Genomic DNA, 26183 nt, shown 5'->3' on the forward strand with positions numbered 1-26183 from the left:
TATCCCAAAGGAGGTTCCTGGATCAGTGGTAAGTCTGGTTATGATCCAGGCTTAGACCTCAGAGAGTGGGGTCCAGTAAGGGGGGGACTGACCCAGGCTTAGGCAGGTTTAAAATTATAATTCTGACTACAACCTGGGGTCAAAATAACTTTGTATGAGAGAGAGAAGTAGGAGTAACCATACAGGAAGTCATAATAACCACAACTCTTGATCCAACACACCACAAAAACTACTGCTGAACCAGGACTAAACCAGGATAAATTCAGTTTTAAAACAGAATTAAATAATGATTTAAATGGACCAAAACCAGGCACTAAACCAGATACGATTTTTATAGTAGGATTCTCTTCAAATTCACGTTTAAAGTGGAACAAAACACAAAAACTCACTTTTTTCACTCCTACCACTGTGTATGTGGTGTTTTAAAAGCGTTATCTACTACTGCTGTTATTGTTTGCACTCAAATTGATGTCAGCTTTAGTGCAAATTAGGTAAATTTGCAGCTTTCCAGTCAAAAACAGATAAATCTAAATTGGTGGTGTCTTCAGTGGCCTCTTCGACTTCCAGTAGTTGGTGACATCACATAGGACTGCCCTGATTACAGCCAGGTGTTTGAAATGTGGATACCTGTTAGACCAGGGATCGGCAACCTGCAGCTCCGGAGCCGCATGCGGCACTTTCATCCTCATACTGCAGCCCTGCGTGGCTTGGGAAAATACATTTTAAGTATTTAATTGAAGTGTATTTTATTTGTGTTAAGATAAGATCAGATAAGATATGCCTTTATTAGTCCCACAGTGGGGAAATTCCAGTATTGCAATGCACAGTTAAAGAACAGAAGGAAAATGGTACATGCAATAAAACAAGATAATAGATAAATAGCTTATAATAATTTAAAAAATAGACTAAAAAATAAACTAAAAATAGTTAGTTCTTTTGTGTGTAGTTTAAATTGGAAGATTATTGTGATCTTGAAATATTAAAATAAAATTATATTTTCTTATTTTTTGTTGCTCAAAATCAGCGTTACACTCGTGGAACAATGTTAAAAACAAACACAGCTCACAGTCCTGCGTAAAGACACAGATTTTCAGACGCTGTGCAGAGGGTCAGGAGCAGAAGGATCTTCCCCGACATAACTTTCGCCGTCCCTCATGACACACTAATAAGCTTGTCCGTAAATATATAATGAAATCCTGATAGTCCGCTCTGCGTAATTAACTAAGCTCCCTGAATTAAAAGATAAAACTTTAGAGTTTTTTGAAAGAAACTGCGGAGCAGAGTAGATATAATCACACTGCGGGTGTCATTGTCTCTCATCACTCCTCGATGGGACCACCTCATTGCAAAGAAACATGTGCAGGGCTCCCACTGATGCAGTGGTGAGTTGTATTTTTTATGCACTTAACTTATTTTTGCCATATTTATCTGCCACGTGTAGAAGGCCGGTCCGTGAAAATAAAACCTACATTATTCCGGTCCGTGGTGCAAAAAAGATTGGGGACCCCTGTCATAAGCACACTATAGTTGTTTACACTAAGCCTAAAAGTAAAAAAAAAAAAAAGCCAAAACAAAACAATATATACAGTGTTATCTTCATTTTAGATGTGAAAAAGTATTTGCGTGTTTTATTTTCCGTGGAAACTGGGTCCAAGTGGCCAAGTGTTAAAGGTTGCCGACCCCTGTGTTAGACCAATCACGCTGTTCCTTATACCTCCAGACCCCACCCCACCTGCACCCTCACTCTCCCCTTTAGTCCCCCAAACCCCGCCCCTCTTCCTCCCCCCTCACATTCCCCTTTAGTCCCCCAGACCTCGCCCCTTCCCCCTCACTTTCCCCTTTAGCCCCCCCAGACCCCGCCCTTCTTCTCCCCTTCACTCTCCCCTTTAGTTCCCCATTAGTCTTCCAACCCCCCTCCTCCCCCCACTCTCCCCTTCAGTCCCCCAGACCTCGCCCAGTTGTTGTGGGCGGAGTTTAGGTGTTTGGTCCCACATTACTCATGACAAAAAGACTGAAATATGAACTGACAACCACATTTCAGAACATGTTTGTGCAGATTTGGATCGGCCCAGTAATTACACAGATAATAACCATAAACTGGGTCAACACATCTGCAAATCTGGCAGTGCCCATAGAGTTTTCACTTGTCTCCAGCTACATTTGTTCTGCAATGTGCCCTGGGCTGTGTCTGAGCTGGTAGCGCCCCTGTCGGTGTCTCCTCGCGGTGCACGCTCAGCTGTTTAGCCCATGACAGGATCAGATGGGGGCAAAGCTGCTTTCAATCTCCACTCTCCGTCATAGCGCACCACGACAGCTCCCAAGTCTGTCCCCGAGTCTCTCCTCACATTTACGCGCGCTATCGCTGTATTTCCTCGGTTACAGCACGCTCCAAACCCCGGTACAAGCTCCGGTTCGGGGCGTGCACGGTTCTTCTGGGGCTCCGGGCTTTCGAGGAATTATTTATCGTGGTTTAAGCCGCGACAGACAGCTTCACAAGCGGGATAGAGTCGAGGTAAATCGGATTCAGCGCCGGCAATCTGCTCCTGCGCCGGCAATCTGCTCCTGTACAGGTTAGAAGCGCGCGGGTTGTTTCCAAAGTAAAACTAAATACTAGAATTAACTTGTTTTTATTGCATTTTTACTTCACGTTTTAACTTGATCTGGTAATGAGACAGTACGTGAACTTGCAGGTTATGTATTTAAATTAGGATCTCATTGGTTTACGTGCGCAAAAGTCAAGTTTGGAAAGACTAGTCAAAATATGACTCTGTTTGGGCTGTATACATTGTAGACTTATTTAAATACGAAATAGTTGGCTTTCTTTGATTTGACTTGTGTTGATTTGTGTGATGTACCCAAGCGCATTTATGGACACGACGTTGCCAATTAAATAGTTACTGTGCGTAAAAAGGAACCACGTTGGATCAATTTGGACAGAAGTGTATTTTTAGACTTGTGTAATCAGGCAGTTTTGGGAATTTTGATGATTTTTTGGTATTTTGATGAATTAGATTAGACTTTAATGATTGGGGGTAACTGTTGTGTAAGAGTGTGTTCAGGAGCAGTCAGGATTGGTTCATTTGAAATTGAATTTAAAACTAAAGATAACTAATCTTACAACTAAACCAGGACAAAAAACAGGACTTGAACTAAAAGAAAACTAAACCAGGACTAGACTTATCAAATCAATTTAGAAACCAATTAATTGTGCACTATGTCAATTTTCTAATGCCATTTGCTTGTCTCCATGGAGATGATCCACAACATGGTGACTCACATTTTTACAATTACACATTTTTATTTCTTCAAAAACACACACACAAAAACACGCATTATTGTTGTGAGCAGGATTGCTTCCACAGATCTGACCTGTAACTTATCCTGGTTGTAGAACATGCTTGTCTCCATGGAGATAAGTGTAATGTCGTACTGTGGAACATTACAGGCAAAGCAACAACATCTCCACTGCCTTTAAATTGCAAATGTTTGACTAACTAAGGACTAAATCTGAATTAAAACAGAACTAAACCAGGACTAAACCAGGGCTTAACCAGGACTAAACCAAGACTAAACCAGGGCTAAACGAACACTAAACCAGGGCTAAACCAGGGCTAAACCAGGGCTAAACCAGGACGAAACCAGGACGAAACCAGGACGAAACCAGGACGAAACCAGGACGAAACCAGGACGAAACCAGGACGAAACCAGGACGAAACCAGGACGAAACTAGGCCTAAACCAGGTCTAAAGCAGGACTAAACCAGGGCTAAAAGTGGGAGTAAGTTGTCACACTGCAAAAACACATGTAAACCAATATACTCACTGTACTTCCTGTTTACATAATCTAAACTGTTAACTTCTCAGCCAATCAGACTTGAGTGTTCTCCACGCTGCATGAACAGGACTTGGATACTTACTTAGGTTTGTATTGGTCCATAATGAAGCATGTCTTCAGTTTAATTTCATTTGAGAGCAGATAATCCTGGCTCCTCTCTGTCTGGGACTTTGAATGTAATGTTTCTCGAATGATTTATTTCTTTTTCTGGGTTTTTAATGCTTTTTTTGTCCATGTCACCGTGAGATAAGAGACCACATCAGATGGGGCCACACCTAAACTGTAATGACTTCAAGCAGTAATAAGGACTAAACTGGACTAAACTAAGACTAAACCAGGACTAAACCATTTATCACCAGTTGCGATTGTAGTATGTTTATTAAGAGATGAACAAAATTATGTATTCTTCCACCACTGATAGTTTGTGCTTTTTCAGTCTGTTCCATACAAATAACTCCTGCCTGATTTATCTGTACTGTTGTGTCAGTGGTGGTGTGGTTATTGAGTGTTTGGTCAGTGAAGTCACCATCGATCGGCCTCTTGGTGAGTTCACATGTGGGAATTTTGAGCTCTGTCCCGAGGCTGTGTTTTCTCACTCTGTGTCAGGCCTTCACACTTTGGTTAACGGAAATAGAGTAAAAACAGTTATGCAAGAAATCACTCGTAATGCAGTTCTATAGGTGATGTAGTGTCCCCTTTGGGAACGAAATGTCCCTGTGTCTCCATGGGGTCTTCAAAACCAAGACTAGACCAGGACTAAACCAGGACAAAACCAAGACTAGATTAACACTGATGGACTAAACCATGACCAAAGCTTCACCTGGATTATACCCAGACAAAACCAGGACTAGACCAGGATTATACCAAGTCTAGAGCAGAGTTAGTCCAGGATTCAACCAGGACTAGACCAGGACTAGACCAGAGTTAGACCAGGATTAGACCAGGACTAGACATGGACTAGACCATGACCAAGCCACCATTAAAATGGACTTAACCATGGACTAAACCAAGACTAGACCATGACTTGACCAGGACCAAATCAGGACTAAACCAGTGTTAATGACAGACTAAACTAAGACCAAAACAGGACCAAGACTAAACCAGGACCAAAACAGAACTAAACCACCAAAACAAAGACTACTATATTACTACAAATTGATGCTACTCTTACTTAACTACTCATACTTGCTATTGCTACTAATACTAGTACTACTATTACTTGTTACTTACCGGTAATGTATTTATTATTCCTGCCAATAACACTTGACCCTTGTGTAGTTCAGTGTGTAATTGGTAGATGAGTTATCAGGGCCTCTCTCAAAGGCCAAAGGTCAGTTCCTCTAAGGAGACATGTTCCAGGTCATATGTTCTTAATGTATAATCTGTTCAGTTATGAGTTCACCTGCACATGCCTCAAAGAATACTGCATATATTGTTTATAAGATGGTATTTAAACTAAACCCCAGGGCAGAGCTGGCTGCAAGTTAATCACAATAGAACTAAAACTGATATTTGAATGGGCGCAGTTAGCAAAGGCAGCTAGCTTCCGCCACAAATGACAAAATCTTCTGTCTTATTGTGCTTATTGTGTAGTTTGGATCTGTACAAACATGTTCTGAAATGTCATTTTTGTGTTACTTTGTCATTTTTTCAGTTTGTGTGTTTAAAGTGTGAACTTTGAACAGGATCTTCTTATTAAAACATACATAGCAATCACAATATTTGTCAGTAAAATGACAAAAAATGTTCATCCCTAGTAGATTTTGTAGTCTTGTAGATGCCGTTGGAAAACCAGGACTGAACAAGGACCAGACCAGGACTGAAGCAAATCGTTCAGTCCTTGCCCAGTTATATTCAAGTAAGTGAAGTAGTCCAGATATAGGCCTGGTTTGGTCCTGATATAGTCCTGCTTTAGTTCTGGTAAAGATCTGGTTAAGCCCTGATATAGTTGTTTAGTCCTGTTTTAGTACTGGGCTGGTCCTAGTTTAGTCCAGTTATAGTCCCGATTTAGTCCTGGTTTATTCCATTTACAGTCCTGGTTTAGTCCTGGTTTAAGTACTGATTTAGTCCTGTTTTTTCCATTTACAGTCCTGGTTTAGTCCTGGTTTAGTCCTGATTCAGTCCTGGTTTATTCCATTTACAGTCCTGGTTTAGTCCTGGTTTAGTCCTAGTTTAGTCCTGGTTTAGTCCAGTTACAGTCCTGGTTTAGTGCAGTTCCAGTCCTGGTTTAGTCCTGGTTTAGTCCTTGTTTAGTCCTGGTTTAGTCTGTGACAAAGTGGGCCTTTGTCCCTTTTTAATATTACCATTTTTGTTCACACGTATGTTCATTTTCAATAATTTTCCAATACAAAACTTAATAGAACTATCCCAGGTTTGTTTTGTTTAGTTTTTCAGTTAGTTTAATCACCACACACACTTAATTAAGTTAGTTAATTTAGATATTTTATTTGGTTGAATGTAGTTAATTCAATTATTTTGTTCAGTTAATTAATTCAGTTCGATACCACAATCCACTTACCTGAATCTCCACATGGGCCGTGCCTCAATTCGCCAAATGCACCTTTTGAAGGCGCCCTTCGAAGTACTCTTCAAAGTTTGAAGGTTCCAGACGAGAATCTGCCGTCCTCAGTGTTGCTGAAATGGGACAGGCCTACACCACGGACCGCGCTTCCACCTCTGTTTTTGAGCGTACGATACGTACATTACATACGTTATTTTAAATTATTTATTATTTAATAGAAGAAAAGTCAAGATGTCGTTGTCACAGCCGTTTCTTTTTATTTATTTTTTTAGATTGAATATCAATAGGCAAATATAACGTTCAAGGTGATTTTTTTTTTCTCAACTGTAGCTACTTCATAGCTTTAACAAAATATACCTTGTGAAAACGTAATAACAGAGACAGAGGTAACAGTATAATTTTGACATTCATAGTCTATAAACCAGAGAACACTGATTAGTTGTACATAAAGTGCGATATTGCAGTTTAACGATTCGGTATTTTGGCCAGTGGCTACACCACTTTAATAACAGTAGAGGGCACTGTTTCCCTTCTATGCCGTTCCAGTTCTTTAAATCTTATTATTGTAAAGTATTTTCTAACAGTGCAGCGCTACATCAAACTAGTATCTTGATTTACTAACACGAAGGTAAATGACACGTGCCCACCAGGGGGTGCAGACCTATGGAATGTACGGAACTCATGAAGATTTTGTGCACATCTCAGGACTCTCTTCTATCCTTTCCTGAGAGTCCGTTGCTTCATTGTTCGCATTACCTGTGTGGAACTCATTAAACCTTCGGACTTTATGTTTCAGTCTCTTGGTCTTTGACGCTTACAAAGATAGACAATAGAAACAAACTTTCTTACATTCTTCTTATTGCAATAATAATTTCTAATGATAATAATGTCTTCTTATTGTCTAGCAATAACTGCACATTCCTTTATTCCATGTAACTCCCCTCCTTTTTAATCATCAAACACACTGTACATATCTTTATTCAGATTTAACAGTTTCATGTCGCACTGTTGTAGATGAGGTAAACCAGTATGAACATTTGAACGTGTATTGCGCAGCGAACTCCATTTTCTTCTCTTTTTTTTGCGTAGTCGCGGTGCATGATGGGATATAGCAGTGCGAGAAGTGTGCATGGATGCACGCTTCGGTTACGCCCGATCTCCATGGAAACGGTGAAAAGGGCAGGGCAGGTTTGTCGGCCGCATTCAGTAGGGTGCATTGAAATGGGACAGCCCTTGTCGCGCCGGAAATTTCGTAACTGTCCTTCGACGCACACTTCGAATGGTGATTCAAAGGCCATTTTGGCAAATTGAGATACGGCTTTGGTCCAGACAAAGAGGGGCATGCCCAATGTCGGCCATTTTTATAGGCTTGGGTGTGGTCATGGGCCAGACCATGTGGAGGGGAGAAGTCGTTTAAGTTTGTTTATTTCTTAGTGTCAGTGTCTTATGTATTTTATATCAATGTTTTAAGTGTTTATAGTTTATTTGGTTGAACACTATTTAGTTAAGGGACTTGGGCCCTGAGAGATGGTTTTAATGAGATATAGCTAATGTTATACCCATAGCACCTGTGAAGGATATGGTGTATACCAGGGGGAGGTGCTTCCTGTGCAGGAGGGTATTTAAGCAGGGCTAATTAGACATTCGAGAGACATAAGTGTAGCCAGGGTACATGTGGATTTTCTCCTTAGTTGTTTAAGTTCTGTTGCTTTGTTATGTTGAGCAGAGTTAATATTTTTTTAAAATATGTATTATTTTTTGTTCACGGTGTCCCACAACGCTGCAAATAAATCTTGTCAAATGGGACTTTTTTGAGTCTGTCTCCTACTTCAACCACTTCAGCCCAGCTTCCCCACATAGTCCTGGTTTAGTCCAGTCATAGTACTTATTTAGTCTTGGTTTATTCCAGTTACAGTAGTTTAATCGTGGTTAGTCCTGATATAGTCTGATTACAGTCCTAGTTTGGTCCTGGGTTAGTCCAGTTACAGTCCTGGTTTCGAGCTGTTTTCTAAGAAACAGGACTTTCAGAGAAAACTCACAACCGCACCTTTGTCTAGTTCAGCTATAATCCGGGTTTAGATCTGGTTAGAGTCCTCGATTGGAGTTTATTTACTGCTGTTGTTGAAGTAATTAGTTCAGTCACATTACTTTTTTCTCTTATAGGCACCATTTTGAGGACATTTGACCATCCAAAAATAGAACAACTTTTTAGTTTAGTTAGTAGCTTGAAGTCGAAAGTAGCAGTAGCAGTAGTAGTTTGGACTATAAATAAAGACTTAGACTGGAGCTAGACCAGGACTAGAACAGGACGAGAACAGGACTTGACATGGCTAGACCAATATTAGAACAGGACTAAACCAGGACTAAACCAGGACTAAACCAGGACTAAACCAGGACTAAACCAGGACTAAACCAGGACTAAACCAGGACTAAACCAGGACTAGACATGGACTAGACCAATATTAGACCAGGACTTGTTCAGACTCATTAGACTCACTGGCGTATATGAAATGGTCATTGACAGCTCCGGCCTGGTCTCGGTGGGTGATCAGACATCGTCCTTGCGGCGTGAGGTCATAGACACATTTATCAATCCATCACATTGATACATTCTGATTGACTGTTGCTGCTTGGGCTGGTCGTCATGGTGACTAAAGCCTCGTTTCCGCTGTGTCTCCTCTGACCCTGGAGGGTACTAGCTCCCAGAGAGGGCCAGAACGGCACGGACCGCTTTAGCTAGGGCGTGGCTAGGTAAGAAAGGAGATGACTGAGCGAGAGTTAACGCACACACAAGATGGGAAAAAGCAGATTTAAACAGAAAATAATGTCTCACTAAATGCTGATTTGATGGTGTATTTCCAGTTATAGCAACTTTATATGTTGAGCCGATCTGCATCGCAAAACAAACCACGAATGCAACAGCTGCTTCCTGTTTATCGATGCACAGAAATAGTGGAAAGATCGAAAATGTTATATTTCTAGTGCATAACATGCTAACATGAGCCAAACACACTGCATTACATAAAGAGAGGATAAACGAGGCGTAGAGGTACAGAGAAATGAAATAAAAACAGAATAAGCTGACGATACAACATAAGTAGTGTTAACACTAGCTTTAGCTTTAGCCGCGTCTCACAGTGCCAGTGCGCTTTAAGGCGGCCCCAAGAAAACCGTGCCCGTGGAAAAGAGGCTTTGACGTCCAATCAGAGGCGAGATGAGAGTGATGTAATGCCAGATGGAGTTTATCAGATGGACCTTTCGGAAAAGCCACGGTGACATTTCACTGTATCAGAAACAATATACGAGAGGATTAGAGCCATAGTGAGAAGAGATGAGGTTTCTATGTTTGTAATTCTGACTTGGTTTAGTGAACATGACCTGTGCTAAATATTTATCATAGTTTTACTTCTGTTAAGTGACAGTTTGTGTTGAAAAGTTCAAAAGAAAAGTGCAATAATACAGAAAGTAAGCTGATGTGTAAAACAGAATCCCTTTGCTTCTGTCATCAACACAGAAAACTCCATTTAAAAAACAGAGACAATTTCATTAAACCAAATAAAGGTGTTATTTATTTTTATTAGTTTAATTTGATTTATTTAGGCTATTTATTTATTTATTTGATTGGGACAGTGCATGTTAATGAACAGACATGATTCTTGTTTACATTATGGTTGCTAGGTAACCGTTATGGCGTTACCTCCACATGTGTCATATCTGTAAATCTTGAGTAGAGTTGTAAAAAATATCAATACCTAGATAATAGACAATATTAAAACTAGTATCTAAAGTAGAAAAAAAAATGTTTGTGCTGGAGGGTCCTTACATTCTTGTCTCCATGGAGATGCTGTTGCTTTGCCTGGAATGTTCCACAGTGTGGTATAAACCTTAACTGTCTTGCATTTATTCATTCACAAAGATTCAACTTAAACTTAGACTTAAAAACATGAATTATTACTGTGAGCGGGGTCGCCTTTCCACAGATCTGACCTATAACTCTGCTAGTTTAATATCATACTGTGGAGCATTCCTGTCCAAGTTATGGCATCTCCATAGCAAGTACATGGTGATTAGATCCTTCACCTGGAAATTTACATCTAGTTTTGGCACTTTTTAAGAAACTATGTAACCCGGGGTATTAAACTGATGGGCAGCCTCGTTTCCATCAGTCTGACCCAGGGCAACTGTGGCTTTGCTAGAAATGTGATGGCCATATTTAAAAACTTCTTCAGACAGGTCCATCCAAACTTGATGTAAAGATTTTTTTTTTTTAATTTTTTTTGTATTTGAATAGTCTTGAGTTTACTTCTTGATTTAGTCCCAGTTTTAGTCCTGGTTTTGTATAGTTTGCCCTGGTGATTAGATCTATAGGGTTAATGTTAGTGTTTTAGTCCTGGTTTAGTCCTCCAGTTTAGTCCTCATTTAGTCCTCCAGTTAAGCTGTGGTTTAGTTCTTAGTTTAGTCCTGGTTTAGCCATGGTGTAGTCCTGGTTAAATCCTGGTTTAGCCCTGGTTTAGTCCTGGTTTAGCCCTGGTTTAATCCTGGTTAAGTCCTGGTTTAGTTCTCAGTTTAGTCCTGGTTTATCCCTGGTTTAGTCCTGGTTAAGCCCTGGTTAAGTCCTTATTCAGTCCTTGTTCAGTCCTGGTTTAGTTCTCAGTTTAGTCTTGGTTTAGTCCTGGATTAGTTCTCAGTTTAGTCCAGGTTTAGTCTTGGTTTAACCCTGGTTTAGCTCTGTTTTAGTTCTCAGTTTAGTCCTGGATAAGTCCTGGGTTATTTCTTAGTCTAGCCCTGATTCAGTCCTGATTCAGTCCTGATTCAGTCCTGGTTTAGTCCTGGTTTAGTTCTCAGTTCAGTCTTTGTTTAGTCTTGTATTTTATTACCAGTAAAAGTCTTTCGTAGAATCCTTTATAGATGCGTCTTATGTAACCTCCTATTGGTGATGTCATAACTCGTCTAATCAGAGTCTCACGTTTCTTTATCGTTTTTTATGAACACTGTGCGACGAGGACTCTGCCACATGTGCCTGATAAAACTAAAGATCAGCTTGACACTTGCTGTTTTACAATCCAAACACGTTACACAAATACTGTAAAAAAAAAAAAAAAACAGATAAAGATTTGAACGTTAGCGGAATGCTATCAGCGCTAATGAGAGTTTAATGACTTAAATGGACATTGACTTTATACAAGCTTTGATTTTAACACAAGATCGTAATTTTAAGAGGATTTAAAGGGGACATATCAGGACATTTTTTTTAATTCCTTCATCAAAAACATTCACACTTGCTTCATGAATCCTGTTCACGTTTTTTTTTTTTTTCTGTTTTTTTGTGTGTGAACCAGATCGAAAACAGGACCAAACCAGGATAAAAACAAAAAACAAAAACACAACTGGACTGAACCAGGACTAAAGTGGAATTGTAAAAGGATTGGTTCAAGTCCACTTAACCTGGTATAGACCTTCAGTCCTGGTTCAGCCCGTGTTTAGTCCTAGTTTAGACCTGGTTCAGTGCTGGTTCAGCTCTGGTTTAGTCCTGGTTTAGACCTGGTTTAGACCTGGTTCAGTCCTGGTTTAGTCCAGTTTTAGTTCTGGTTTAGTGCAGTTTTAGACCTGGGTTAGTCCTGGCTTAGACCTGGTTTGGTCCTGATTCAGTCCTGGTTTAGTTCATTTTTATTCCCGGTTCAGTCCTGTTCTTGTGTCCTTGTTCACCCAGTTTTACGCAGAAAAACACATGATACGCTGGCGGACATTTTGTCCCCGTCATGTCTCTCGCCTGAAGACGGGTCACTCTCATCAGCTGAGCCCTACCATAAATACAACAAAGAGTGGAGTCAAAGCAGGTCTACACCAGGACTCGACCAGGACTCGACCAGGACTCGACCAGGACTCGACCAGGACTCGACCAGGCCTCGACCAGGCCTCGACCAGAACTCGACCAGGACAAAAAATCAAAAAGAGGACTATCCAAGGACTAAACCAGGACTAAAAAAGTAGAAAAATAGGTCTAAACAAGGTCTGAAGGAGTAGATCTGTAAAACCAGAATTAAAACGGGACTAAAACACGACTATCCGTGAATGAGCAGGAAGTATTCACAAGACCAGGACTAAATAAGAGCATACTTTTGTTGTGTTTTTGAGCAAGACACTTCTCGACCATGCTTTTGTATGAGTTGAGAGCGGAGGGTCAGATTTGTATTTCAAATGTTTACCACATGTTTACATGTAGTTTTTAACCTTTGAAACACAGTACGTTTGATACGTTTGACCCGGACGAGCCTTTTATTCTGAACACAAATGTTTAAATCCTCAGAGATCAAACCTGGATTATTTCTGTGTCATGGTTTTTCTGTTCATTTTCTGTGCACTCTGGACTAAGCCTCTTTAAGCTCCACCGAGACAATCACTTTCCCATGTCTCAGGCTTACATAAGGAACATATTCTCACTCTAGATATAATGACCAGAAATATGTTTTACGGTGGCAATATTTATCTTAATTAAAATCACAATTTGAATAGAGGCAATTAGCACATCACAAACACCGCCATCTTTGAAATCCCATCATTTCCTCCACAAGCAACAAAATCTCCTGTTTTATTGTGCTTAAAAGCTGCTGACCCTGTAGTTCAGATCTGTACCATCATGTTCACATTAAGTCTTTTTGTCTGTTCTTCTGGACGTGTTTAAAATGTGAACTTTGAGCAGAATCGTATTATTAAAATGTAACAACTGCAAAGTTTGTCCAAAAAAAAATCTAGTACTTTTAAAAAATTCTTTAGCTACTACTACTGCTACTACTATTGTTCCTATCATTACTGCTACTAATACTACTGCTGCTACTATTATTATTATTACTACTACTACTACTGCTACTGCTGCTGTTACGATTGCTGCTACTACTATTACTACTAGTGCTGCTGCTTCTACTACTGCTACTACTACTACTACCAGCACCTACAACATGACTACTATGCTACTACTTCTAATAATTATTTTTGCTACTACTAATGGTACTACTAATACTAATAATAATACAGCTATTAAAAATACAACAGTGCCTCTAGTTTTAATTCTACTACTGCTAATACTGCTACTACTGCTACAGATGCTACTGCTAGTATTACTACTACCACTGCTACTACTACTACTACTACTATAGCAACTGTTTGCAGACTATAGCTGTGACAGACAGTGATAGGGAAAGTCTAGAGATAAACACTTTTATCAAATTCTGTGGAAAAAACTCACTGTGTATGTTTGTGTGTGTGTATGTTTGTGTGTGTGTATGTGTGTGTGTGCGTGTATGTGGGGGTGTGTTTGTGCGTGTGTATTTGTGCGGGTGTGTGTGTGTGGGGGGGGGGGGGTGTGTGGGGGGTGTGCGTGCATGTGTGTATGTATATGTGTGTGTGTGTGTGCGTGTGTTTGTGTGTATGTGTGTAAGGATAAGGACACTTCACCTGACACTTCACCTGTACATACTTGTTTCCATGGTAACCTGCATGTTGTTGGCATGCTTGTAGATGTTGCTGCGTTGGCTTCTTGTTGTTAATCCTATTATAAATTAATCAGATTAGCGTCCGACCGTCTCTACTGAGCACATGCAGGACTGGACCGGACATTTCCCTGTGACCCCTTTAAAGACCTGCATCCTGGTCTGACCTGGTCCTGGTGGCCCTGGGCTTCTGAGAAACTGGGCTAAACTGGGCTAAACTGGACTAAAGTTGATATTCTGAAAGGATAACCCATCTTCCACAATTGTACTTAAAGTTGCACTGTGTAACATTTGTGCAAGAGGGTATGCCTCTTGCTTGTTTCTATGGAGATGTTATTGCTTTCTGTGGAATCTTCCACAGTATGGCATTAAACTTATCTCCATGTCAATCAGCAGGTGGAACCATTAGGCAAAGTTATGTGTCAGATCTGTGGAGAGGCGAGCCCACTCACAATAAAAATGCTCTTTTTGAAGGCCTTTGTGAGCAATTAAAGGCCTGTAGTTAAATAAATGCAAGATAGGTTATTGGACCCACCTCCTGGAAAGTTCCACAGTGCCTTTAACTAGTTACTTAGCATTTTAGAAACATGTGTCTATTGTGGAAACCTCTGTTCACTGTTTTCCCAAATATCACTTGTTTTGTTTTGTTTTTTGATTGTCTGCATTGCTGTTTTTTAAAAATGTTCATTAACTAGAGAAGAAAGAGAAGAGAGGGAGATGTTAAGGAGGGAGGAAAGAGGAGGGATAGAGAGATGAAAAAAGAGCGCTATCCCATGTGATGGTCTCATGACAGAGACTGGACCAAAACAAACATCTCACAGAACCAGAGGATAAAACAGACAGAGTTTAGCCCTGCTTTAGTCCTGGACTGGTTTAGTCCTGGACTGGTTTAGTCCTGGACTGGTTTAGTCCTGGACTGGTTTAGTCCTGGACTGCTTTAGTCCTGGTTTAGTCCTGCTTTAGTCCTGGTTTAGTCCTGGTTTAGTCCTGAGACCAAAGAGACTGAAGTATTTGTGCTGTTTCAGGGTGGCCATGTTGTGGGTCCTGGTCCTCATCATGTCTCCCGTACACGCCAGCCGAACTGTGACCTGGGACGAGACAAAGAGACAGGCTCGCTTTAACGGTGAGTGTATCAGATGCCTTCCCATCATTCTCTGTCCCTGTGTGTCAGATGCCCTCCCATTCCTCCTGCAATATCCTTGTGTTTCTTCTGCTTTAAAACCCTTTCCTCCAGATGTGTCCTGCTTTTGTCTTACATTTGTATTTTTATTGATTAGACATATCCAAGGACGAGATGGTTGTGTGTATATGAGTACTATATGATATAAGACTAGGGTCTGTGTACTGCTGAGAAATATTGCTGTAAAAACATTCGTCCAGACTAGAACTCAAAGGACTGCAAACAAATATTCCAGTCTGATTGGTTGAAGCATCACAACAGCGGAACAAGCTGAAAAATCAAACTTTGGTTAAATCCTTTTGAGAGAAAAGCACAGACACGATCCCCTCCACAAAAGCACACAGTGCTTCCTCTGCACGCGTTTCTAAAAGTCTGTGTTTCCTCTGAAATCAGCTGAAGTGTCATCATATTTGTTTTGGGTCTTTTGGCGTCGGTCTCTGCACAAACCACAGTACTGCCCTGTGTCCTATCACATGTGAACGCTTCAGCTGGAGCTGAACAAGAGAGATTCTCAAGACTCCAAATAAAACAAATATTCGAGCTGCAGAGGGCCACACTTTGAGAAACACTAATATACTGCATATGTACCGTAATCACAAACAGTATACTTGTCCGACAAGTCCTGGTTCAGTACTTATAGTCAATGTTTTGTCTTGGTTTAGTCCTGAGTTAGTCCTGAGTTAGTCCTGAGTTAGTCCTGAGTTAGTCCTGAGTTAGTCCTGAGTTAGTCCTGAGTTAGTCCTGAGTTAGTCCTGAGTTAGTCCTGAGTTAGTCCTGAGTTAGTCCTGAGTTAGTCCTGGTTTAGTCCTGGTATGATTGCCATCTGTGTAATTTCCTCTGTCATATTTGATAAACTCAGGATCAGACAAAGGTTTTTTATGAGTCACATTCTTCACTGTCTGGACAAATTTGAAGGTTTAGAGGAGCAAACAGGAGCTGGGAGGGACTGGGACTGAACCAGTAAGTCTATGTGTCTGATCTTGGGCTGTGTCAGAATAAGTATAATTCTAAATCTATTCTGGAAAGGTTCATTTCTGTCCTGTGAATGGGACTTTTTTAGTATCGATACCTATAGTAATGATAATAAGTATCGTGTTTTGATACTAATTTTAGTATCAGTTAGTATCTGAGTTTCAATACTTTTGACAACCCTGAAAGCAGACTGCTCTTTTCTCTGGTGTCATATCACTGGTGTTTTGTTTTTTTTTTTCTGAAGTGGAAGATTAGAGCAGCTCCATCACAAACAACAGGTTCCAGCCACAATGGACACAAACATGATGCCTTGGTCTGGTATTATAATCTATGACACCTGTGGATATTCATTTTCTATTATAGTCAACAACTGAGCTAAAATGACTATAAAGTGGTGTACCTGACGTTTTTCCCTGTATTTGAGCAAAATGGGTCTGGTCTCAGTACTCAGTACTCAGTATATTGTATAAACTACTCTAATCCATAGACTGTATATATAGATGGACATAGCTAACCTGCTAGTCGCCGCATTTCAAGTAGAAGTGAGCACGGGGGTGCTTCCGGCACCACTGACTCTCATCACCTGTCCCCAATTTATAATTATGTCATCAGACCCAAAGAAAACAATAGAGCGAGCCAGTAGGGCCATTAAAGGTTGAATGGAGGCCATTAAGGCTGTTTTCAGTTTCAGTATAGTTAGCTCCTCCCTTCAGACAGATATAAGGATGTGTCCAGCAGTAATCTGACCAGAACTGAAGAAGCGGCTTGAATAAGCAGCGAAACGTCTTCACTCCTACAACTTTTTGTTCAGTTGACAGATTTAACTTCGGCTTTTACAGTGGATCAGACCTGGACGACTGAGGGATTACACAGACATCTTCAATTTATATTAGAAAACTGTTGTCTCAGCTTTAGCATGCTAGTTGTTGTTAGAATTACAGCGATGGCAAATCTCTGCTGTGTTGTGAAAAGTGCTCCATGGTGAATTCAATTCAATTCATTTTATTTTTGTAACGCCCAAAATCACAACAACAGTTGTCTCAAAGGGCGTTCATGTTTTGGTTGATGGGGGAAACCGGAGTACCCGGAGGAAACCCATCCAGACACGGGGAGAAACATGCAAAACTCCACACAGAAAGGCCTGGGAGACCCGGGGATCGAACCAAACCCTCTTGCTGTGAGGCATGAGTGAGGCCACTCAGCCACCGTGCTGCCTACACACAATAATTGAATAATTAATTAATAAATGCTACTAATGAATAATTAGGATGCTCAGTCAGAATGCATATGGTAGCTTTGGACCACTGCAAACTATTGAAAAGAAACTAGTTCTGTTTTTCACATTTTTTAGAAAGTAAAGATCAGGGAGAGGTTCTGGTTGAAAACGTCCTCACAACTGGATTGAACTGGAGACTATTGCTGGGCAGAAGCGTTAACCACTGAGACAATGTACAATCCATAGAGTTTATTTCTGGAATTACGACATTGATCAATACTTTTATGAACCATGTAGACACCCCACTGTTATATTGACATCACCTCTGCTGCTGCTACTAGCATTAAGCCTGGTTCAGTCCTGGTTTAGTCCTGGTTTAGTCCTGGTTTAGTCCTGGTTTAGTCCTGGTTTAGTCCTGGTTTAGTCCTGATTTTGGTTCTGATTTTGGTTCTGATTTTGGTTCTGGTTTATTGGTTCTTGGTTTATTCCTTGGTTTGGCCTGGTTTCGACCTGGTTTCGACCTGGTTTCGACCTGGTTTCGACCTGGTTTTGACCTGGTTTCGACCTGGTTTAGACTTGGTTTCGACCTGGTTTCGACCTGGTTTAGTCCTGGTTCAGTCCTGGTTTAGTTGTGATTTTGGTTCTGATTTAGGTTCTGGTTTAGTCTTGGTTTCGACCTGGTTTCGACCTAGTTTCGACCTGGTTTCGACCTGGTTTCGACCTGGATTAGACCTGGATTAGACCTGGATTAGACCTGGTTTAGACCTGGTTTAGACCTGGTTTAGACCTGGTTTAGACCTGGTTTAGACCTGGTTTAGACCTGGTTTAGACCTGGTTTAGTCAGCCGCTAAATCAGTTCTGGTTTATTTAGTCAGTAAGTTTGAACCATGTTATAAGTTGTTTCCCCTCTCAGAGTTGTACTCACAGTGATGCATGTTTGAGTAATGATTGTCTGCTTCATGACGCCATTGCTCTGAAAATCCGTGTTTCCCCTACCCCCCGGACACGCCCCCTGCTCTTTACTTTATGCTGCAGATTAGATGTAATATTTCTGTATGTGTTCCTGTTCCAGACGATGTGTCGGCGTCTGCGCGGCCGCTCATCTACTACTGCAGGTCCAGGAACATGGAGGACTTCAGCTGTTACTGGCATCCACTGGACAACGTGTCTGACACTGAGGGAATGCACTATGTACTAACATACAAGAAAGAGTATGTATACTACTACTGCTACTGCTGCTTTTACTACTGCTACTAATCTAATCCTGGTCTAGTCCTGTTCTACTCGTGGTCTAGTCCTGGTCTAATCCTGGTCTAGTCCTGGTCTAACCCTGGTCTCTCTTCACAGTAAAGGTCCAGTTTTGGAGTGTCCTGACTACGTGAGCTCTGGACCTCACAGCTGCCATTTTGACCGTTTTCACACAAACATTTGGAAATTCTACTGCATGACCGTTACCGCGGTGACGTCCGTCGGCAACTACACCTCCCCTCAGCGCTGCCTCGACGTGGCTGATATCGGTGAGTCCAAGTCCGGATAAGCCTGGGTTAGTGCTGATTTAGTCAGTGAGTGTGATGTCACCCATAGCATTCAGCCCCAGCCAAATGAAGAGGCTAGCAAAATTTTGACAGCGAGTATCTTAGCAACCAAAGAGCCAATTGGGAGCGAGGATGTTAAAGGTAATGCACCGCTGGTTTGGCAGAGGACGGGCACTTAATAACTCTGTCAGTGACCTCGGAATATGTACATATTTTGATTTAGAGACAAAGTAGCAAAATAACAGGAATACAGGAGGACGGGATTGCATCTGGCTGGATTTGCAGAGAGCTGCTAAGTGGTTTTCTGTGTTTTTCTTCAAAACCTAAAAATTATTTGGACACATTTGTCTCGCCTTTCGACAAAAAATGATCACTTTACACAGCTGCAGACTTAGGACCAGGGCTAAACCAAGACTAGACCAGGACTAGACCAGGACTAGACCAGGACTAGACCAGGACTAGACCAGGACTAGGCCAGGACTAGACCAGGACTAGACCAGGACTAGACCAGGACTAGACCAGTACTAAACCAGGACTAGATCAGGACTAAAGCAGGACTAGACCAGATCCAAACCAGGTTTAAGATGGGTCTAAACCAGAATTGAACCAGAATTAAACCTAGACTAAACTAGGTATTATACAGGACTGAACCAAGACTAAACCAGGTTTTGAGAGGACAACCTATTTAATCCTAATCTTTCCCTTTTACACTTGTGCATGAGGTCCACGATCACATGCATGGGCCTGGGAGTGTGCACGAGGGTCCAGGATCACTATCTCTGATATTACACAGACATGACATTTCCAGAGACACAAAATGGATATTAAATTATGGACAAGTATCTTTTGTGTGGTTTAAACCAAGATTAAACCAAGACTACTAAACCAAATCTAATCCAGGACTAATCCAGGACTAAACCAGGACTAAACCATGACTGAACCAAGACTAAACCACTGCTGGACCAAAACTAAACCAGGTCCAACCCAGAACTAAACCAGAACTAAACAAGGACTAAACCAGGACTAATTTAGGTCTAAACCAGAACTGAAGCAAGATTAAACAAGGTCTAAACCAAGACTAAACCAGAACTAAACAGGACTGAACCAGGTCTAACCCAGGACTGAGCAGCTCTTTGTGCACTTGGCCCCAGCTCCACGTGCGTGCTCCCAGGCTCGTGCACGTGACCCCAGCCACACATGCTCGGCAGACCTCTCAAATGGCACACACCGGATTCTTTTCATCATCACGTCTCTGATAAATCCTTTGTGATATGGCCATGTGGTTTAAGAGAGGGAGGGAGACAAGGGAGAGGGAGAGGGAGGGAAGGAGGAAGGGAGAAGAGAGGAGGGAGAGCAGAGCAGGAAGGAGGGAGAGGGAGGGACACAAAGTCTGAAACTTTCCTCTGACAAGAAAAACCTTTCATTCAATGTTAAGAAATTATTATTAGAGAATCAGCAATAATTTGTCATTTGTAGTGTGTGAGTGTGTATTGATTATATTTCTTACATTTTATATTGTATTTCTCACCTGTTCAGGGATTACAGATGGAAACTAGCTTCAGCTATAATCTGGTGTAAAGCATCTTTAATGCTTTTTTTGCACATCGTCCCCATCAAATAAATTAATAAAACAAAAAAAGAAGAGGGAGGAAGGGAGAGGAGAGGGAGAAGGGGAGGAGAGGAGATAGAGGAAAGAGGGAAGGAGAGGAAAAGAGAAGAAGAGAAAGGAGAGGAGAGGGAGGGAGGGGAAGAGAGAAGAAGAAAAAGGAGGGAGAGGAGAGGAGAGAAATAGGGGGAGGTTGCCTGAGGATGCATTTAATGATGACATTTAAAGGAAAGAACTTAATGTGTGTGTCCCCAGATACGAGCTCAACATGTTCAAATCAGAACAGAGTTAGATTTATTCTTGACTACAGAAACATTACACATCGTGGTCAAGTTTATGTTATAATTTTTTGTTTAGGTTCAAGATGATCCAGTTGGTTTAAACCTAAAATGCCTCTCTCTCATCTGAATGGTCACTAAACCCCAGCACCTGCAGACAATCATGAATCAGTGCTAGTGCAGCCTGTGCAGCTCAGTGAGTGAATTCTGGAGGTTCTTTCACATGAGGCCTGTCCATAAACCTGGATGTGTCTCTGTCTGCAGGTTGAGGCTCTGGCAGCACACAGTCTGTTGTGATTGGAGTATCTTTATTAAAACAGTAAGAGCACAGAATACATACAGGATTTTTTGTTTATTTTCAGTGGAGATGGAGGCACCGGTGAACTTGACCTATGATCTCTACGACGCTGGAGGAGACGAGACGGGGCATAACACCCTCCTCTCTTGGGCCTACCCCCAACCCAGTGACCTGCAGTACGGCTGGATTACACTAATACATGAACTACAGTACAGAAGAGTCAATGAGCCAACCAACTGGAAGGTACAGGACTAGACCAGGACTAGACCAGGACTAGACCAGGACTAGACCAGGACTAGACCAGGACTAGACCAGGACTAGACCAGGACTAGACCAGGACTAGACCAGGACTGGACCAGGACTGGACCAGGACTGGACCCAGGACTAAACCAGGCCTACACATGTTGTGTATGTTGTTTTCAGGTGAAAGGCCCTCTGCGTGAGCCTCATGTGGAATTGTTGGGTCTTCCTGTTGGAGAGTACGTGGTGCAGGTTCGATGTCGCTCTCATAATTATGGACGCTGGAGCCAATGGAGTCTGCCTCTGTACATGAGTATACCAGCAAGACCCCCCACAGGTGAGACTGAACCAGGACTGAACCAGAACTAGACCAGGACTGAACCAAGACTGGACCAGAACTAAATCAGCACTAGCAAAGAACTGAAGCAGGACAGAACTAGGACTAAAGCAGGACTAAACCAGGACCAAACTAGGACCAAACCAGGACTGAATCAGGATGGGACCAGGGGTTCAATCAGCTTTAGAATTCAACTAAAGCAGGACTGGACCAAGGACTGTTTCTCATGAATTCATGTGTCCTATTCTGAAGGTGTAAAAAGATTCATTTGTGTGTTAGTTTGAAAGTGTCACACAATGATTTTGTTTTTTTGTTTTTTGTTTTTTGAAGGTGATTAGTAAGATTAATATTCAGTGTTTTATTTGGTGTAAGATTAATATTTAGTCTTTTATTTTGAAGGTGTAGATGAACATTTAGAGTTTTATTTTGAAGGTTTAAGTCTGTAAGATTAATATTTTGTCTTTTACTTTGAAGGTAAGCTGCTGGTGCTGGTGCTGGTGACTGGAGTAAGTGTGGTGTTTCTGATCGGCTTCATTCTAGGCCTGATTCAGCAAAGCAAAAGGTCTGTGACCAAAACAAGTTTTGCAGTATTTTGTTTTTTACATAGTATTTTTTCTTACAAACCATTTCCGGTCTCTTTCAGAATAAAAGACTACTTCCTGCCTCCTATTCCTAAACCCAGGATCATTGGAATCGACCCCCTGCTTCTTAAGGTACGTACACACATGGGTTAAACTGTGTTCACATGACACATTGTAGAATAGTAAAAGCCGAAGTTAAATCTGTTAAAACTGGACAAAATGTTGTAGGAGTGAAGACGTTTTGCTCCTCATCCAAGCCCGCTTCTTCAGTTCTCGTCAGATTGCTGGTGGACACTGCTTTATATCTGTCTGAAGGGAGGAGCTATACACTAAAACTGTAAACGGCTATTGTCTCAAGTTTCAGTCTTAATGGCCTCCATTCAACCTTTAATGGCCCTACTGGCTCATCCTATTGTTCTCTTTGTTTCATTTGTTTGCTTTGGGTCTGAGGATGGAGTTGTAGATAGGGGAGAGATTATGTCTCAGATCCCCATTTCTGTTTAGGGAAGGATTGTCTTTCCTAACAAAAATAGCAACTTTAACTCTCCTCTCAAACCATTTCTTTTCTCTGGCTCAGATCTGTACCTCACTATCTTCAAAGGAGTGGTTAGTGGCTCTGGACTGGGGTTAAGAGGAGCTCTCGAGACGGTGTTGGTACATTCTCTCATGGAGCAGTTGTTTAGTTTCTCCAGTGTAACACTCACTGTACTCTTCACTACACTGAATGGAGTAGACCACATTACTTTGTTTATGGCTCGGGGTTTTCTCCTTTGGGTGAACCAGGTTTGAAATAGACTGAAATGTCTGAAGTTCTCTTAAGTTTTTCCGACACACCTTTCCTTCTAGGTTCAGTTCACATTGTAGAATCCATATTGAAATTTTGCAGTGATATCACACTGTTCTACATGTATCTGAAATTTTATGTGTGAGAGACATGTTTACCGGCACAAATTTGCTCACCTGTTGTAGTTCCAGCTAAGTCAGATCTTTGTGTTAAAATAAGACTCGGATTAAAGTCTAACAAAACCTCAGACAGAGCAGTGTCTACCGTTGGCATCAAACCCCCAGGAAATGTTGAGCTGGAGACAGGTTGGAACTCTGGTGGAATTTGAGGTTTAACTGTCAGATTTGCAGATGTGTTGGCCTGGTTTATGGTTAATTTATGACATCATCAAATATTGAAATACCTCATGTAATATATCTCTCTCCTACAGAAAGGAAACTTGGAGGAAATAAACCGCCACTTTTCATCTTTCCACGGTTACAGTCCTCCGAGTTACAGCTACGCCGACGATATTTGGGATCAGGTGAGCGCTGACGATTCGTTCCTCACCTCTCCTCCTCCAACCGAAAACAACACCAACCACCAAATTGGAACAAACAACTTCCAAGACCCTCACGAAAGAGAGAAAGATGCACTCATCATTCCCAGCACTGTCTCGCCAACCAATCTGGGATCTTATGTCACCAATCCCACGCAAGGTTTCAGTTCAATTTTGCCAACAGTTCAACCGGATTTTGTCTTAGCTGTTCCTGGTTCGGAGTACAGTGTCATGGGGCAGCCCAGCGTTCCCGAAATCGTTCAAACTTTGGATAAGAATCAAGTTCAGTCAAATTCCGTGCCGGATTTTTACACGTGCGTCCAGCTGATGCATGATACCGGGGAAGTGCATCTTGTTCCATGTTTGCCACCATCGTATTGTGACGCTTTTCCAAACTGGGATGAGAAAATGAAGCAAAAAGAAGAGTTTGAAGCCAGGAAATTCCAAGATGGCGGAGAGAAGAATAATAAGGAAGAGAACCAGGAAGTCAAGCCTGTTTCAAATGTTCAATAAAGTTTTACATTTTGAATATGAACTATGACCTTTTCAAATACCACGTCCCTCACTTAAAGGCACTGTACCTGATTTTTACCATCTTAAAAACACAAAAAAACAGAACTAGCTCATTTTAACCTGTTTGCAGTGGTCCAAACTTATTCCTCACTTACCTTACAATATATCTGTACTGAGACGAGACACATTTTGCTCAAATCTATGTGAAAAGAATCATGTTGGGCGCCTTTAAACAGACTTAAAACACTGGACTTGACAAATGTTTATGTTTCATGTTTGGGAAATGGACATTGGAAGCTTCTATAATGAAAGATCAGTGTTAAACTTGCATATACTTTAATATAAACTCCTTAAGATTATATATTCAGAGAAGTTCTTGTAAGAGGTCACTGCTTGTTTGTTTAATGTATTTGTGAACGAGTGAACCAGAGGAAAAATCAGACCTGTACCATTCTGAAGTAGCAAGTAAAAAAAAAAAAAAAAAAAAATCACCAATTTGACAAGTAAATACATTTCTTAGAAAATTACAAGTTGGTTAAAGCTGCACTATGTCACTTTTCTCGCATGGAGCTCTGACACCCTCTAGTCTCCATAGAGATGTTATTACTTTGCCTGAAATGTTCCATAGTATGGCATTACGCTTGTCTTAAGTTACAATCTTCATTCTTATTGTTATTGTTGTTATTAAGCGGTGTCTCCTCTCCACAGTCCTGACCTGTAACTTGACTTAGTGTATCACCTTCTTTTCTCCAAGGAGATAGAGAAGTTTAATGCCATATTAGGGAACATTCCAGGAAAAGCAACACGATGTGGCCATAGATTGTATAAAGAAGTGGACTGAGTGAGTGTGGCGTCACCCATAGAGTTTGGCTCCAGTCAGATGAAGCTCATCTGCAACCAGGGGGCATATTTGGAAATCCCCCTCGCACCGCTGGTTTGGCAGAGAGCAGGCGCCTAGCAACACTGTCAATCAAACTTGTTGCTAATGCCAGCAGGAATAACTTCGGGGAATGCAGGCACGTGATTTGTCTGTTATTTGTCTTGATTTGGGACAGAATAGGATCATGTAGAGCGGGTTAATACGAACATTTTAAGACCAAAATGACGAGTCTGACAGCAGCAGTTACAGAGAGAGATAGGACAGTAGAAAGTGAATTGGAGCCAGAAGTCGAAGGAATCACTTTGCGCTCATGCTCACTTCCAGTCTATGCATGTGGCAGACTCTCCTCTAGGAAAGTTACTTAGTGCAGCTTTAACAAATGTCCAAGTACTTTTCACTATTGCTTTTCATTTAGGATTTAAAAAACTGTTTAGTTGTTTACTTCGATTCAAAATATATTATAAATGGCCTGACTTTGCCTCTCCATAAACTGTGCTTTTACTTTGAAGGAAAAACGAAAGTGTGGACCAAACACATCCAAGGGGATATTTATTTTGAAAAGTATTTTTGTTGGATTCACTGAACGTTGTATCGCAAAAAATATGAAGGACAATGATACAACCACTTCTGTTTAAAGTCTATTACCTCACTTTTCTTGGACCAAATGTATATTTTCAACACATTCTGTATATTTGTTTGACTATGGACAAAACTGAACATCTCCATCTGATTAAATAACTCAGGATTCAACATGTCAAACCACTGCTTTTATTTTGAAAGAACCCGTTATATTTTGTATATTTTATGGTTGTTTTGTCTTAATATTGATACAAATTCTGTTCAAATGCCACTTCACTTTTCTAGAAGTGGGTACTGCCCGTCTCCATGGAGATGTTGCTTTGCCTTGAATGTTCCACAGTTTAGCATTAACCTTATATATACCTTGAAAAACATGCATTCTTCCTGTCACAGGAGATAGACAAGCTTAATGCCGTAGTGTGGAACATGTCAGGCAAAACAACAGCACCATAGAGACAATCCGGTGACCCTCCAACAGAAAAGTTACACTGTGCAACTTTAATCCTAATAGTAGGCAATGGTAAATATGTTGTTTGAGTAACAGGTTGGAGCAATGGAAACCAGGACTGAATCAGGTCTAAACCTGGACTAAATCAGGACTAAAATAAGATTAAACCAAGACTAAACCAGGACTAATTCAGGACTAAACCAGGACTAAACCAGGACTAAACCAGGACTAAACCAGGACTAAACCAGGACTAAACCAGGACTAAACCAGGACTAAACCAGGACTAAACCATATTGCACGGAAAGACAGGACTTAATGAGATCTGAGGACTACAACAAAACTAAAACCGGTCTAAA

General features: G+C 41.1%; 1 protein-coding gene across 2 annotated transcripts; it reads left to right on the forward strand.

Moving 5' to 3' along the window:
- Positions 1 to 2213: 2213 nt before the first annotated feature.
- On the forward strand, positions 2214 to 24387 carry LOC117381091 (prolactin receptor-like). Of its 2 annotated transcripts, none has more exons than XM_055226516.1 (9): positions 2214 to 2570; positions 14868 to 14965; positions 18283 to 18421; positions 18558 to 18727; positions 20992 to 21170; positions 21351 to 21504; positions 21979 to 22066; positions 22148 to 22217; positions 23300 to 24387. In XM_055226516.1, exons 2-9 carry the CDS (start codon positions 14875 to 14877, stop codon positions 23918 to 23920), a joined length of 1512 nt encoding a protein of 503 aa, XP_055082491.1. In that variant the 5' UTR covers positions 2214 to 2570; positions 14868 to 14874; the 3' UTR covers positions 23921 to 24387. The 2 variants fall into 2 exon arrangements, with proteins under 2 accessions (XP_055082491.1, XP_033833833.2); XM_033977942.2 differs by having other exon boundaries at positions 2214 to 2512.
- The last annotated feature ends 1796 nt before the right edge of the window (positions 24388 to 26183 follow it).

The sequence above is a fragment of the Periophthalmus magnuspinnatus genome, chromosome 2 (assembly GCF_009829125.3).
Source record: "Periophthalmus magnuspinnatus isolate fPerMag1 chromosome 2, fPerMag1.2.pri, whole genome shotgun sequence".
Lineage (NCBI taxonomy): Eukaryota > Metazoa > Chordata > Actinopteri > Gobiiformes > Gobiidae > Periophthalmus > Periophthalmus magnuspinnatus.

Coding starts and splice junctions, on each gene's coding strand:
- LOC117381091 (XM_055226516.1), top strand. CDS start 14,875: ATGTTGTGGGTCCTGGTCCTCATCATGTCTCCCGTACACGCCAGCCGA. Junction 21,171..21,350: donor ATGAGCCAACCAACTGGAAG/GTACAGGACTAG, acceptor TGTTGTTTTCAG/GTGAAAGGCCCTCTGCGTGA. Junction 22,218..23,299: donor TCGACCCCCTGCTTCTTAAG/GTACGTACACAC, acceptor TCTCTCCTACAG/AAAGGAAACTTGGAGGAAAT.